Source organism: Nyctibius grandis, chromosome 30 (assembly GCF_013368605.1).
Source record: "Nyctibius grandis isolate bNycGra1 chromosome 30, bNycGra1.pri, whole genome shotgun sequence".
In the NCBI taxonomy this organism is placed as follows: Eukaryota; Metazoa; Chordata; class Aves; order Nyctibiiformes; family Nyctibiidae; genus Nyctibius; species Nyctibius grandis.
The window spans coordinates 587,248-601,277 of NC_090687.1; the positions used below are offsets into that span (position 1 = coordinate 587,248).

At 54.8% G+C, this 14,030-nt stretch overlaps 1 protein-coding gene across 3 annotated transcripts; it reads left to right on the plus strand.

Annotated features, from left to right (window-relative positions):
• The first annotated feature begins 205 nt into the window (after positions 1–205).
• On the plus strand, positions 206–13,429 carry LOC137674695 (uncharacterized). Of its 3 annotated transcripts, none has more exons than XM_068420278.1 (4): positions 206–374; positions 9,737–10,792; positions 10,931–11,109; positions 12,601–13,429. In XM_068420278.1, the coding sequence occupies exons 2-4, from the start codon at positions 10,384–10,386 to the stop codon at positions 12,976–12,978; spliced, it is 966 nt and encodes a 321-aa protein (XP_068276379.1). In that variant the 5' UTR covers positions 206–374; positions 9,737–10,383; the 3' UTR covers positions 12,979–13,429. The 3 variants fall into 3 exon arrangements, with proteins under 3 accessions (XP_068276379.1, XP_068276380.1, XP_068276381.1); XM_068420279.1 differs by lacking the exon at positions 206–374 and adding an exon at positions 840–973; XM_068420280.1 differs by lacking the exon at positions 206–374 and adding an exon at positions 1,195–1,235.
• Positions 13,430–14,030: the final 601 nt, after the last annotated feature.

The following is a 14,030-nucleotide window of genomic DNA, read 5'->3' on the forward strand; positions in this document are numbered from 1 at the left end:
CACAGGGGCTACCGGCCACGTCTGAGCTGTGGTCCAGGACGGGATGGACGGCAGGTGTGTGCCCTGAGACTGCGAAGGTGATGTGGCTCCTCACGGTCCTGGAGCAAGGCTGCCCTGAAAGAGTTAAGAGGAGGGCTCCTCCCTCCCCGTTCATAAGTCTCCTCCTGGGTGACCTTCCCAGCAGCCTTTGCTGGCTCTGCCCCAACCAAACAAAGAGGGCAGCAGCTTTTCAAACAGCAGCCTCCCAAAAAGTTGGCTGCTCCAGAGCTGGGCTGTGCTGGGACCCTCGCTGGCCACGGCCACCGGAGGATGCAGCAGCGGCAGCAAGTTGATGCCGTCGCCTGGGAGGATCCTGGCAGTCGTCTTTAGTCCCTGTACGTGGCTGCTCTGCCTTTTTGCTTCTGTGCATTAAGCTGGTTTGGGTGCTGGGAGCGCGATGGGGAAGGACAGTGAGAAACTTCTCGCAGCGGTAGTTTGATGGGGGTGCAAGCAGCTGGGAGGGGTGGCAGGAGGCCGGTGTCAGTGAGCTCCTGCGGCCCACAGCCATCCCGTGCTGGGCGGGGGGTGCTCCAGATGGAGGGGACCACTGCTGAGCGGGGACACGCTCGAGCAGGGATGCGGAGGTCTGGTGCCACGCTGAGGCTCGGTGTCGGAGCTGGGAGCGGTGTGCCTGATCTGGAATGCCGTCCTCCAGCTGCTGCTAGAACTCCAAAACCTGCCCGGCGATTTTCCAGCAGAGGTGCAGACCCTCTTTAGAAATTGCCTGCGTGTTGATAGACTGCTGGGTGCTGGATTTAAGGCAGCAGACAATCACAAAGCCGCGCCAGCCAAGACACCAGAGACAAGCAGGAGAGGGAAGAACAGAGCTCCATGAGTGCTGCTTTTGGATCCTGCGTCTGTGTTTTTCTGTCCCTTCATTCCTGCACCCCCAGGCTGTGGATGAGAACAGAGCTATTTACTGCCATCTCTGCAGGTGAACTGCTCCGCTTGCGGTGGCGGAGGGTGGTTAGGACTAATTAGTCAGCGTCTCTAAATGCCACCTGAGGCTGAAAGTGCTTGTCCTGTGTGTTGCACTGTCTTGCAACTGGATGCTTCATTTTTCCTTCCTTTTCATTGGCTTTGGGCTGTGGAGCTGTGGTGGCATGGCTCTGCCTGAGCCCCAGAAGATCCAGGTGATCAGTGGGTCATTCTGCCAACAGCAGCACTGGTGTTCGTTTATCGGGGTGAGGTGCAAGGTACCGTAGATGAGGCATTACTTTGTGCTTGCATGGATTGCACTGCAGCGCTGGCTCAGCCCGCAACCTCTTGACGCCGGTGTTTTCCCTGTGCTGTAAGAGCTTTGGCCCATCTCCCCACTCAGTCCGTCGCTCCTTCTGCACCTGTGTTAGAGAGGGGTCAGATGTGTGTCTGGCTTCAGAGAATACAGTCTGTGTGGCTTCGTTAGAGGAATTGCAGGATGGGGATTTGTCTTCTAAGGGCTTGGAAACTTTTCCTCCTAATGTGTGCTAACAGCCTTGGTTATCTCTGCAGAGAGCTGAGACTAGCCCGAGTTTCCAATGGCTGCCCTGGTGAGTAGCTATATAGATTTGGAACAGCAAAAAAAAAAAGGAGATTATTGGGGTTCCTCTCTAATCTGCAGAAGGAGGTGAATTTAGCAGTTTAGCTGAAACTCTTCTAGGTGAATTAAGTCTTCAGCAGTAGTCGCTGAACATCTGGCCTGCCCTCTCTTGAGGCCTGAGGCCGATTCCTGCAGTGCACACCGGCAGCTAGGCCACGGACAAGCTCAGCACTTCAGGGCTGTCTGCACCTGAATGTGCCTACGCACACATTTGTATTTCAGGGCTCTTAGCCTAAAAACTGTGCCACGATGCACTTTTTCTCTGTTTTCCTGCAATACTTACAAAGCATGCCCTGACACTGTAGGAACATGCCTGCTCAGTGTTAACCTTCCTCAAACATCCTGGTTTCACCACCAGGAACAAATATCAGGTTATACTTTGCAGTGATTTGTTTGTTTCCTCTTCAGGCACGTGAAAGACACTAGAAATTCAAGGTATGCTTGTGGGTTAGCCTTTGTGACTCTCTCTGCTGGAAGGGCTGCATGTTTGGAGAGCAGAGACTTAAAGCTGCAAAACACTTTAAAGAGAAGCTGATGTTGACTGCACAGATAAAGGCAGGGCAGTGAGATACTTGGCATTTATGGTTCTTGTCTGAATACTTGAGCTTAGCTTGACGAGTTTGTTCAGTCCCAGGGCAGAGATAAATTTCTGAGCCTGGATGTGAAATCCAGCCTGTCCCTCTCCCCCAGGCCTTTCCAGTGATCTGTGAAAGCCTCTTCTTCCTTCAGGCTGTGCTTCCACAGTCCTTAATATCAGGTTTGGACCCTCCAGATCATTTCTTAATACAAATCTGACCTTTACCAGGTAGAGGCACAGCATCATGACCATGCTGAGTTTGTCAGACCACGTGATAGGGCGTTGACGTTGACCTATGGTTTTTGAGCTGTAGGAGAGCCGATCCAACACAAAGCCTTTTTGTACAAAGGTATCCACCAGCGTGATTTTATACAGTGTCACTGCTTTGTGCTGTGTGGCCTGGGACTCTGACCATCAGGGTGGATTCTCCTGTATTCCTGAAACTCCTTTCATCCTCTCAAACATGATAAACAGTACTATGTTTATATGATTGTTACCCTGTGCCCCTAAATAATCCTAATACTCATTACATACACACACTCCTATTTATCCTATCACCTTATCTTTATTCCCTATTCCCTACTTAGCCCAAGGCTGTAGTGGCATTGCCTGGGTCGAAAGCAAACTATGTGTATCATCCTACTCACAATTTGTCTTGCAAACCCCAAACTGTTAATTAAAGAAACCTTGCAGGGACCCAACTTTCTTCAGTTTTCATGTACTGCAAACCTTAAAGCAGACCCTTCAAGTTTTGTATTTTCCATTTGAGGATCTGATTTTTAAAGTGTGTCTAGGAAGGGGGCTAGCTCCTCAGCTGCTCTGAAAGCAGAGCCTAAAGGAACTGGTCAGTCATCACTGGTGACAGAGCAAAGCTAGTTTTGGGCTCTAAGTAGCTCACTTCCAAATCCTGGGCCAAATATACAACCCTTTGTTCTCTGCCATACTGATGGCTGAAGTACAAGTCTATTAAAAGGCTTCTTATGAGGTTATCCCTTCAGAGGGGGAGCCAGCACGGCTCAGGTAACAGCAGCACCGTCTAAATTCAACTGGCCCATCTCCTTTTAATAAAACCTGGAACAGAGCTGCTCCTTCACTGGTCTTACAAGGAAAATCAGGGCTCTGTAACGTAGGATACAGCAGTCTGTGTGGCCGGTAGCAGTCAGTGTTGTTAGATAATGTTACTGCTTCCACGAGGCTTGACAAATCCCGCAAAGCAGTGACACTGGCTAAAACTGCAGCCTGGGAGAAACGGCCGTTCTTCCCTGGCCCAGATCTTCCTGCTTTGGCATCATTTCAGCACAGGACACCTAATACTGTTAATCTTCCTCCAAGCTAAGTACCATTAAACCACACAGAATCATAGAACCACAGAATGGTTTGGGTTGGAAGGGACTTAAAGCTCATCCCGTTCCAACCCCCTGCCACGGGGAGGGACACCTTCCACCAGACCAGGTTGCTCCAAGCCCCATCCAACCTGGCCTTGAACACTGCCAGGGAGGGGGCAGCCACAGCTTCTCTGGGCAGCCTGGGCCAGGGTCTCACCACCCTCACAACAAAGAATTTCTTCCTAAGATCTCATCTAAATCTCCCCTCTTTCAGTTTAAAACCATTCCCCCTCGTCCTGTCACTCCATGCCCTTGTAAGAAGTCCCTCTCCAGCTTTCCTGTAGCCCCTTCAGGTTCTGGAAGGTGCTAGAAGGTCTCCCCGGAGCCTTCTCTTCTCCAGGCTGAACAGCCCCAACTCTCTCAGCCTGTCTCCAGAGCAGAGGGGCTCCAGCCCTCTGAGCATCTTCGTGGCCTCCTCTGGACTCGCTCCAACAGCTCCGTGTCCTTCTTGTGTTGGGGTCCCAGAGCTGGACGCAGCACTGCAGGGGGGTCTCAGGAGAGTGGAACAGAGGGGCAGAATCCCCTCCCTCGCCCTGCTGGCCACACTGCTGGGGATTCAGCCCAGGACACGGTTGGCTTTCTGGGCTGCCAGTGCACATTGCCGGCTCATGGTGAGCTTCTGGTCACCCATCACCCCCAAGTCCTTCTCCTCAGGGCTGCTCTCAACCCATTCTCTGCCCAGCCTGTATTTATGCTTGGGATTGCCCTGACCCACATGCAGGACCTTGCACTTGGCCTTGTTGAACTTCACACAGTTCGCACAGGCCCAGCTCTCAAACCTGTCGAGGTCCCTCTGGATGCCAGTTCTTTCTGATTACCTGTCTCCACGGAGCTCAGACTTTCCAGTCTGTTTGTACAGCAGTGAAACTGTTCTCTAGATGAAGAGCTAAGAACTATCCACATCCCTTCAAAGCTGTGCCAGGCAGGCTCTGAAACAGGACCCCAAGGGCAAGAAACCAAGTGAAGCATTGCCATAGCAGCTCGTCTTCTCTTTCCAGCATGGCTCACTGTGTTCAAAGCACATTTCTGTGCAGGGAGAGAAGGAATCGGGTGCTCCCCCAGCAGAAGACTAGCCCCTTCCACAGCATCTTTGCCTTCATTATACTTGCAATGCTTCTTGCTCTCTTGGTTGCAAGAAGCTCTTTTCCAGATCTGAATGAAGTGTAAACCAGCACTGTCGTCCTTGTGCTTCTGGAGGATGGTTTTTAATATTTTTTTCCCCCCTGAGCTGCTGCAGAGTGAAAAAGGACTCATCTTGCCAGCTTTTGCAGCGGCTATTTAGAACCCTGTGGGAAAGCAATAAAACCAATGAGGGTGGATCAGTGTCCCTCCCCAGCTGCTTGCAGCTGCTCCAGCTTCCCAAGGGCGTGCTGGGGATCTGAGAAGGAGGGTTGGAAATTGGAGGCAAAGAGAAGGGTGGGCAAGAGGACCTCAGGGCGGGGGGACCCAGAGTGAAGGGAAGTCTGGCAGATTTGGCTTGTGGCTACTTACAAGGTCCATGAGGATCAACTCCCTTTTACTAACACCTTCCCCATCTTTATTTTCAAGCTTTTGCATAGCCTGGGGTGCCCTGTGCAGCTGTTATGGATTAGTCAAACTGTTTCCCGTCCCATGCCCTAGTACACTGGCCTTGCACTGTACAAAGGCAGTTCAAGTTGAAAGGAAAGGGATATACCCACATCTAACTTTGTCCTTCATGATTCTACGTGGATCTTCTTAGGGCAGGAGTGTTTTGCACTCTCTGCAGCACAGCAAGCTCAAGTCCAATGTGTATTGGGATGTTAACCACATAAAGCAGCTGTTTGCAATTGCTGAGACTAGACAGGGTGAGCTGCATCTTCTCGCTCTCCATGGCTTGGAGTTTTTCTCTCTCCCACTCCCTCTTCCTCGCTCACAGCCATTCTCAGCATCAGCAGTTTGTCTCACTGGTGAGACATGTTGCTCCACCTTGGTACCTGCTACCCTTGTGGCTGTGCTGCTGCTGAAATGATAGATTCAAGCTTGCTGCTCTGGTTCAGTCCGTCCATAGATAAATGCCTGCATCTCCTCAAGGCTGTTCCATCCCTGAGGGCCAGGCTGGCCATGGGCATGCTGTCGTGCAGCTAACCCAGCTGACGTAAATAGCCATTGAGAAAACACTACCCCAGAGTAAAGCAGTTGCATGATTGTGGCGTGGCACTACTGTCTGTTGAAGGCTCTGTGGAGATCTGACTCTTCCCTGCTTCACCCCAGCATGAATTTCAGAAGAAGCTTTGCTTGCACCTCCCCAGGGTAAAACCTGCCTGCGTCCAAGAGCAAGCTTGCAGCTGCGAGACAGAAGGGAGAAGTAAATCTTCCCAGACACGAGTCAACTTTGTGGTCATGCAAGTAATGTTTAACCGTTGGGGAATTTGGCATTCAAACCCTGGTAATCAGGGCTGCAGAAAGACTGGGGCAATGCAGCCGGTGGGTGTACGTGCGTGCAGGCAAGCGGGGGACCTCTACCCTGAGGGACTTGCAGAATGGATGCTGGGGAGCTCCTCTTCCTCGGGTTTGCCTCCCAGAGTTGGGGCTTGCACTGGCATGGAAACAAGTGGTGAAGAGGAAAAGCCTGCTGCTTGCCCTAAGGCTAATGGTTGGGTAACTTCACCTGGGCTGTAGGAAACTTGTATTCATGCTCTTCCTCCTTCTCAGACCTTAAATCCACTCTGCCCTGAAGGGAACTCTGGGGTGTGCATGAGTGCTGCCTTCTTTCTCCTTCTCTCTTGAGGCTATTCCATTTTGTATATAATATTTTCTGGGCCAGAGAGCAGGGGAGCTAAGGAAATAATCCTGGTGATGAGAAGGTTGCTCCAGGCTCTGGTCTGTGTTTCTGTGGATATTACTGCATGCAGTTATGGAATAGAAGCGTTACCAGCAGTGATGCCTGGTCAGAGGAGCTTTCCCAGCTACAGCTAAGTACTTAAAAGACTTAAGGCATTGCAAGGGTTCAGCAGCAGCTGAAGAAAGGGTGGTTGATGTGAGATTTGGACAGACGCCTAAACTGGCAGGCTGAAGCAAAATTCCTTTTGCAGGCCTGGCTGTGTAACAAAACCTGCAGCTGCTCACGCAAATGTGCATGGCCAACTGGCGGGGTAAGGTCTCGAAAGCCAACCCACTCAGAGCAAAGCTTGGAGCCTGTGGCGCTGCGTGACAGCCCTCTCTGGCTGTAGCCATAAGCCGACTGTTCCAGTCACCGCATCTTCACATCCCACTGCGAAACAAGGGCTGTGGGAGGGGGAAGGGGACTTGCGGAGCCATGAGGAATCACACTGAAGCTATCATAGCTCACCGGGGAGCGATACTGTGTCCACACAGGCGTGACGGCAGAATCAGGGCTTGCAAAATGACTCGCGGCTGTGGCTGGTGCGCGGTGCGATGGCCAGGTAGGCGGAGGCAAGCCACGATTTCAGAGCAGGGGACTTCTAGTGCCCACACACAGCTCACAGTGCCTGTGCTTTTATGGAAACCTCCAAGCCAAGCAGACTTTGTGGTGCTGCTCTAGTTTAGAAATAGCAAAGGCTGAGTCAGCGCAGATGAGATGGTTGTTCCAGGGACTTTCTGGAGGAGATGAAATCTTTCTGTTTTCCTGATACCCACAGAAGTGAAAAGGGGTAAGAGCAGAGAGGAAGCTCACATGGTTGCAGTGCTCTGAATTTGCTTCCACTGATGTGTTCCCTTTCCCCATCCCCCTGCAAAGCCACCACTTGAATTAACTTCTCCTGAGTGGCGTAAGAAACCTCCAGAGGAACCACATCACCCCCAGCCTGGCACTGAGAAGTGAAGGGAACTCCATCCCTGATGCAAAATCACAGGTGTAGGAAAATCCCAGAATCTTTCCCTCTCATTGGATTGATTTTTTTTTTTCCTTCTGCAAAAGTTAGTGGAGAGTAACAAACGTCTTGTAGGCCAGGTGAGTGTAAAGGTCTCGTCTCTGGGAATGTGTAACTTGGGCAGCTGTGTTGCATAAGCCATGTACATGACACAGGCTGCAGCTCCATTGGGAAAATCCCCTCTGGAGATGGAGAAAGAGGAGAAGGTGATGGACTCAGCTGTGGAAATGGGGAGCATGTTTAGTACAGGAAAACTGCAATTTTGCAGCAGAACCTGGATAAATAAAGGCGTAACTAGAGATGGAGCCAGACCTGAGCTGTCAGAGAGGCTCACTGCTGTGATCTTGAAGGAAATTGCTGGAATACTGTATTGTCTGGAGGGGCAACCTGTTGCTTTCACTGGTAGCCATCTTCTCCTACCCAACAGGGTAGAGAGTAGGTGCTGTGTGCTTTGCACGTCCTCATGGTGTAAGTGAGCAGGATTTCAGCTGGGTTTCACCCTGCCCTGCTGCCCACACTCGCCTCCTGCTTGCCAGCTGGACTCTGACCCACAGCCTGCTTTTCAGCATCTATGATCCCTAAATACATATTTTTAAAAAGCCCCACTGCAGAGACAAGTACTGTTCTTGAAGCATAAGGAGCTTGGATGAAGCTAGCCTCAAGCCCCAGGGCGCTGATGAGATCTCCATGGAGCTGTTGCTGGTGTGGAGCCATCCTGTGGAGCCATGTGCTGCAACAAGGAGCCATCCTGGCCAAACTCTCATCCCACTGCCCCTCCAGCAAATGGAGGGCTGCGGGGGAACACCCTGCATTGGGAATGCCGAGCTGACATGGGGTTAGTGGGGCAGGGATGGTCTGTGCATCCCATGAACTGTCCTCAAACCCAGGAAGGCAGGGCGGCAGGAGCTCTGCGGAGGGCTGAGGAAGGTCCAGAGAGGATGAGGAAGAGAAGAAGGAAGAAGCTGGGACCTAGGGATGGTACAAAGTGAGCCATGTCTTCAGTGAAGAAGGAGCTGGGGGAGATGCTGCATGGAGTCAGTGCATCTCCAAGGTGCTCTCATCATCTCTCCTCCTGCACGGAGGCTGGAGGAAGGCTGCAGGCATGGGGCGCTGGCTTTCCTGGCATTTATGTAAACTTTGTGTTTCTGTCACCAGCTGTTCAGATAGCTACACTGCTTTGCTTTTGCTCTAGTGTCCTCTGGCCATGTCTTGAAACACTCTGGGACAAGGGCAGAGCTTGACAGGGCCTGACCTTCCTGTACCTGCAGCCACAGGAAGTTCAAGGTGGTGGTTCCCTTGTAGCATCTCCCCTCGGCATGGAGAACGTTGGGTATTTCTGACCTTTTCCTCTTGCTCTGCAATTGCAGTGTCTGCAGCCAGGGACATCTGCTTTCCTGCCCCTACTCCCCCAACTCCTATCTACAAGGTCCCTAATGCACATAGCAGGGCATGGGGCCTTTAGATGGAAACAGACCTGGATCAAAGTACAATCTACATGTCTGGAGTTAATCTCTCTTTCTTTTGCCATGGAAGAAGTAAAACTCAGAGGGGCACAACTCCTGTGTTGAATTAAGTGGGGCTCGGTTTCTCCCTGTGGCTTTCTGTGACTGATGTACAATAGTCTCTGTGCCTCCTTGGCCAACAAAACACATTATTGTCCTTTTTAAGATCCACATGTGCCTGGGGAAGTGGGGTTTGGAAAAGGTCCCTGTATGCCATCTGCTTGGCAGCGACCACTTGAGGTAGCCTCTATTATACATTGCTAATCCGAAAAGTGTTTCGCTGTCTTATGGGCATTCTTGGAGGCTATTTATTTTGGTGAGGTGAAACCCAAAAATATGTCCTTAGGCAGCAGTTGCAGCACTGAGTGTTCACGAAACACCTGCAGATGAAGGAAGCTGATAGTAAGTGGAAAAAACCCTCTACTGTAGTTGTATACACGCACACACTTGTATGTATACACATATATAGGTATATCCCCATGTAGGTGTAAGTACATACACACAACTCCAAGCACTGTCCATCCTGACCTGGCCCCGCTGTGATGCCTGCAGCGAGGGAAGGGGCTGCTCCCACCGCGTTGCTTTGCTCCGGGGTACGACCCAGAGGAGATGTGCGTGCTGGGGCCATAGCAGCAGCACGGTCCCTGCTATGCCGCCCACGCACGCACAGCGAGTGTGACCACATCCTGAGCCACCAGCCGAGGCTGTGCGCATGGGGAGAAAGGGAAGCACAGGAGGTACAGTGCTTTATAGCTGTGCCTTTACAACTGGTATGCAAATGGTTGTTTTTGCTTCTCCCAAAGGTACGGGGCAGTGTCGTCTCCAGACCCGAAGGACAGGCTCTGCGGCACCGACAGTTTCCACACAGTAGCTGTCAACGTGGGCACCCCCGGTTCTGCTCGCCACAACCTTCCAGACCACCACAGAGACGCGAGGCTCCAGCGGGGACCTGCCAGCCTCACACGATGAACTGCTGCTTGCCAGGACTCGCACCGAGCTCCCCGGGGTACTGAGCTGCTGCGCGGGCTCCTGACTGCTCCTGGTTCCTCACTGTGCGGCTGGCAGTGGGGAATCGATGTCCAGTTTGGGACACTGGGCAGAGCCGAGCCTGTTACCATCCTCTGTGCCCTTGGCAGACAGGGGTAGCGGGCTGGACTCCCCCACTCTGAGGGGGCTCTGCATGAGCAAGGGACGGGGTGTGGGTTGTCCCTAGTCGCTCTGGTGGGAAGAGCTGCCTCCTTCCTCCTCTCCGTCTGGGAACCAGTCACTGCTGGAAGCTGGGCATGGCGCTGCGTGGGCCCATGGCTGGGGCCAGCAGCCTGGCAGCAGAGCACTAGCAGAGCCCGAGCCCCACCACGGGCCTTAGTGCTGCCTGGGTGGCTGCCAGTGTCCCCGCAGCGGCTGCGCTCCGGGGATGTAGGTGCGGGGCACAGGAGGGGCACCGGGAGCCATGGGCCGGCTGGACGACCACGCCAAGAGGAGGATCGTGGAGCTGCGCAGGGCCGGGCTGAGCTTCCGCAAGATCAAGAAGGTGCTGGAGCTGGACGACATCCGGGTGACGCCGCAGGCCGTGTACCTCTTCCTCAAGAGGAAGAGTGTGGAGCCGGGCTCAGCGGCGGCTGGCTGGGACAGGGACCAGCCCTGGCCCCCGCCGCGGGGGTGCGAGGCTGAGCCGCCGAAGCCGCCGGGTGCCCGGCCCACCGCAATGCCTGGCAGGGACCCTGCAGACAGCCGGGCGCCCAGCCCCACTGGTGGCCAAGACACCAAGGAGGGCATCCAGATCATTAGCGTGGCCTCACTCTGCAAGGACGGCGGGCAGCTCGGGGAGGCCCTGCCCGTGGGACTGTCCCCCAGGAACGGTAAGGCCTGGCTCCTCATGGGGGGTCGCCACCATGGCCACTCCCCGGCAGCAATGGTCCAGGGAAAGGGCGCCCCACCCCCCGCCGGGAGCTCCCAAGGGCCTCCTCTTAAGGCGTCACTCTTGCTGTCCCTTACAGGCAATGATGGCTCCACGGGTGTCCCCTTGGCTCCAGGGAGCTGCCCCGCTCGGGGGGGGCCGGCCACCACCCCCCAGCCCCTGCCCAGCCAAGGGCGGCTGGTCGCACCCCCTGCCAGGAACCCGGCCCTGATGGTGAAGAAGAAGCTTGTGGACAGGGCTGTTCTCCTGCAGAAAAAGGTAGGATGCCCGGCAGCACGGTGGGACGGGAGACCGCGTCCGCTCCGGCCGGGAGCTGGTGCGGTGCTGCCCGCCTGGACGGCCCCGCACTGTGCCCTGCTGCGTCTGACCCGTGCAGATGGGGCAAGCACTGGGGTAAAGGGCTCCTGAAATGGCCCCCTGACCTCTGCTAGCTGCACTCTCGAGTGATGCTTGACCCTGGCACTTGGCGAGCTCATCCAGGAAGCCCCTCTGGCCGCTGGGGCCATGGGGCATGCTGCCCACCTGCCACCAGCCAGCACTCACTCCTGCCCTTGGGCCTTGGTGATGCCAGTTTCTGCCAGTGTTGGCCTCCAACCTGCACTCACAGACCCCCTCTTTAAGGCTCAGTTTCAGTACCAGCTCAGGAGGTCCCCCAAGCCACCACGAGGACATCAGCTGCTGAGTGGCTTGGTGCTGCACCAGGAGATGAACGGCTGCCGTGGGCCAGGACAGGGTGACCAGCCGGAACAGCCACCCTCTGGGAAATGTCCAGCCGCTGTAATGCCTAATCTGTACAACCCCACCTCGCCATGCCACGAGACCCCCAGGCCATGGCCATGCATGCGTTGTCCCAGCAGGTCCACGTCCCTGCAGCCATCCCACCCACCACAGTGAGCATGCGGCCAGCTGGTCAACTCCATGGCCAAGCCCACCTCTGCTGCCAGCTGTGGTGAGCCACAGGGCAAACCTAAGTGATGCAGCAGGCCCAGGCCCAGCCCTGGGGAGGCTGCCAGCAGGGTGGTGTGGCTTGGAGCTGCTCAACACCCAAGGTTTACCCCTTCAGAGCAGCCTCTGACCTCTGGAGACTTCACTGACGGGTGATGCTCTTGTCCCATGGAGGACAGTAGGATGCTGGCACCTGCTTTTCTTGCCGTGGCATCCTGGGTACACGACACAGGCTGAGCCCTCATCCACGGCCCTGTTTCTGCTCAGACACAGCAAACGCCTTCTCCAGCCCACTCAGGTGTTTGTCAAGAGCCCTTGCCAGCTGCTTGAGAGGACACAGGTTGTTCAACACCCTTTCCAGGAGGAAGGCTCCCCTGGGGTTCAAAACCAGCACGTGATCCCTCCTGTGAGCAGAACTACCCTTTGCTTCAGGTTGCAATGCAAGAAATGGGAGGGCTGGAAAGAAAAACCCAGGATACGCTATTTCTGTCCCTGCAGAGAGCAAACACAGGCCTGGCATCAGCACGGGCAGCCTGGCTGTCATCTAGCAGCATCCATCATGAGGTGGCTAAGCTCGTACCAACAGCATGCAGGGACACATGGAGTTCCTGCGGAGCAGCGGCATAGGGGCTGGGTGGGGATGAACTGCAGCTCAGAGCGCAGCGAGGTCTAGAGGTCTGCAGCAAGGTGATGGCTTTCTCTCACGCCTTGTAGCTAAGTGCAGGATAAATCCTTCTCTTGCTAATCGCCATTAAAGGAGCAGCTGATAACATTTCACCTTCCCCTCTCTCCTCACTACTCCAGGTCAAAGACGCCAGCACTCAGACTGCCCTGCCAAACCCTGCGATTCCTGGAAATCAAAACCTTGCTTGGGGCGGACCGGTGCCTCCCCCAGCTCCCTGCTCCCACGCCATTGCAGAAAAGCTGGATGCTGTGCAGACGGAGCTCCAGAAGCTGAGCCAGGCCCTGCACGCGGTGCTGGAGAGGCAATGCCACCTGGAGCGCCAGCAGGAGCACCAGCAGCGCCTGCAGCAGGAGATGCTGATGACGCTGCAGCAGCTCAGCTCCACCGTGAGCCACGGCACCGTGCCGGCGAACCAGCCCTGCGTCCCCTTCAACAGCATGGCCGAGCCCTCACCCACCGTGCCAAACTTCAGCCAGTTCAAGATGGAGCTCATCTGACCTCACGCGACGCCAGCGTGCTCGAGCAGTCTGCGCTGATGGCAGGATGAAGCTGTGAACAAGAACCACCTCTCAGCATCTGTGGCAGCTGCCTAAGGATTGTGTGGGGCACCCAGCAGAGAAGGTCACTGGAGCCTTATGTTTCCAGCCCTGTTGACTGAAAGGGGCTGCGTGGCACAAAAGAAAGAACAATGGAAAGCCGAGGCCTCGCTTCTCCCGTGCTGCCCATCCCGGCTGGCGCTGGAGCTGGCTGGTGGCCCACAGACCTCAGCAGCGTGGGCAGGCTGCCCACAAGGAGAAGACACAACTAAGAGAGACAGAGCGGGGAGGTGGGTCTCAAAGAAAATGCGAGGCTTCCTTTCATGAGGGTCAATGCCATGACGATCGATTACAGAAATTCTTCGTGCCCTCCCCCTGCAGAGCCTTGTTCAGTAAATATCTATATACACCATGGTTCAGAAACAGTGTGGGATCTCTTTCTTCATTTTACCTACCCCCTCACCCCACCAGTGAGCAGGCTGGATCTGTCTTAGGTGCTCAAACCCATGAGGTGAGGCCACCACTCCACACACGAAGGTTGCTACTGGAGGCCTGGCATCAGCTGCCGCACCGTCAGGGATCACACTTGTGTAGGAGACAATCTTTTACTGAGCCGGTTCCACCTAGGTCACCCTCCTCACCCCAAATCCTCAGCAGATCTGGAGTCTGGCACTGCTCCCGCCCACTGTCTGGCCACGATACAGGCAGGACCATATGAGTAAGAGTTGCACCTGGGCAGGAGCTGGGAACTTATTTCTCCTCTAACCCCTTCTTCTGGGCAGGACATCCTCCCGGTTGTGGTTCCCAGCAGCAAGGGCTCACCCTGGTGCAGGCTGCTGGTGGTACAGAGTTGCTGAAGCAGAGAGGGGCACAATGCTGAGAACCCCCTTGCTCGGACAAGAAGGGCTCGAGGGAGGCTGATGTACTTTCACCGCAGCAGTGGAGTCCAGAGGGACTGAAAACTGGACTTGCCTGCTGGGTGGAAGAGTCTGCTGGGGGGTGGCCTTGGTTCA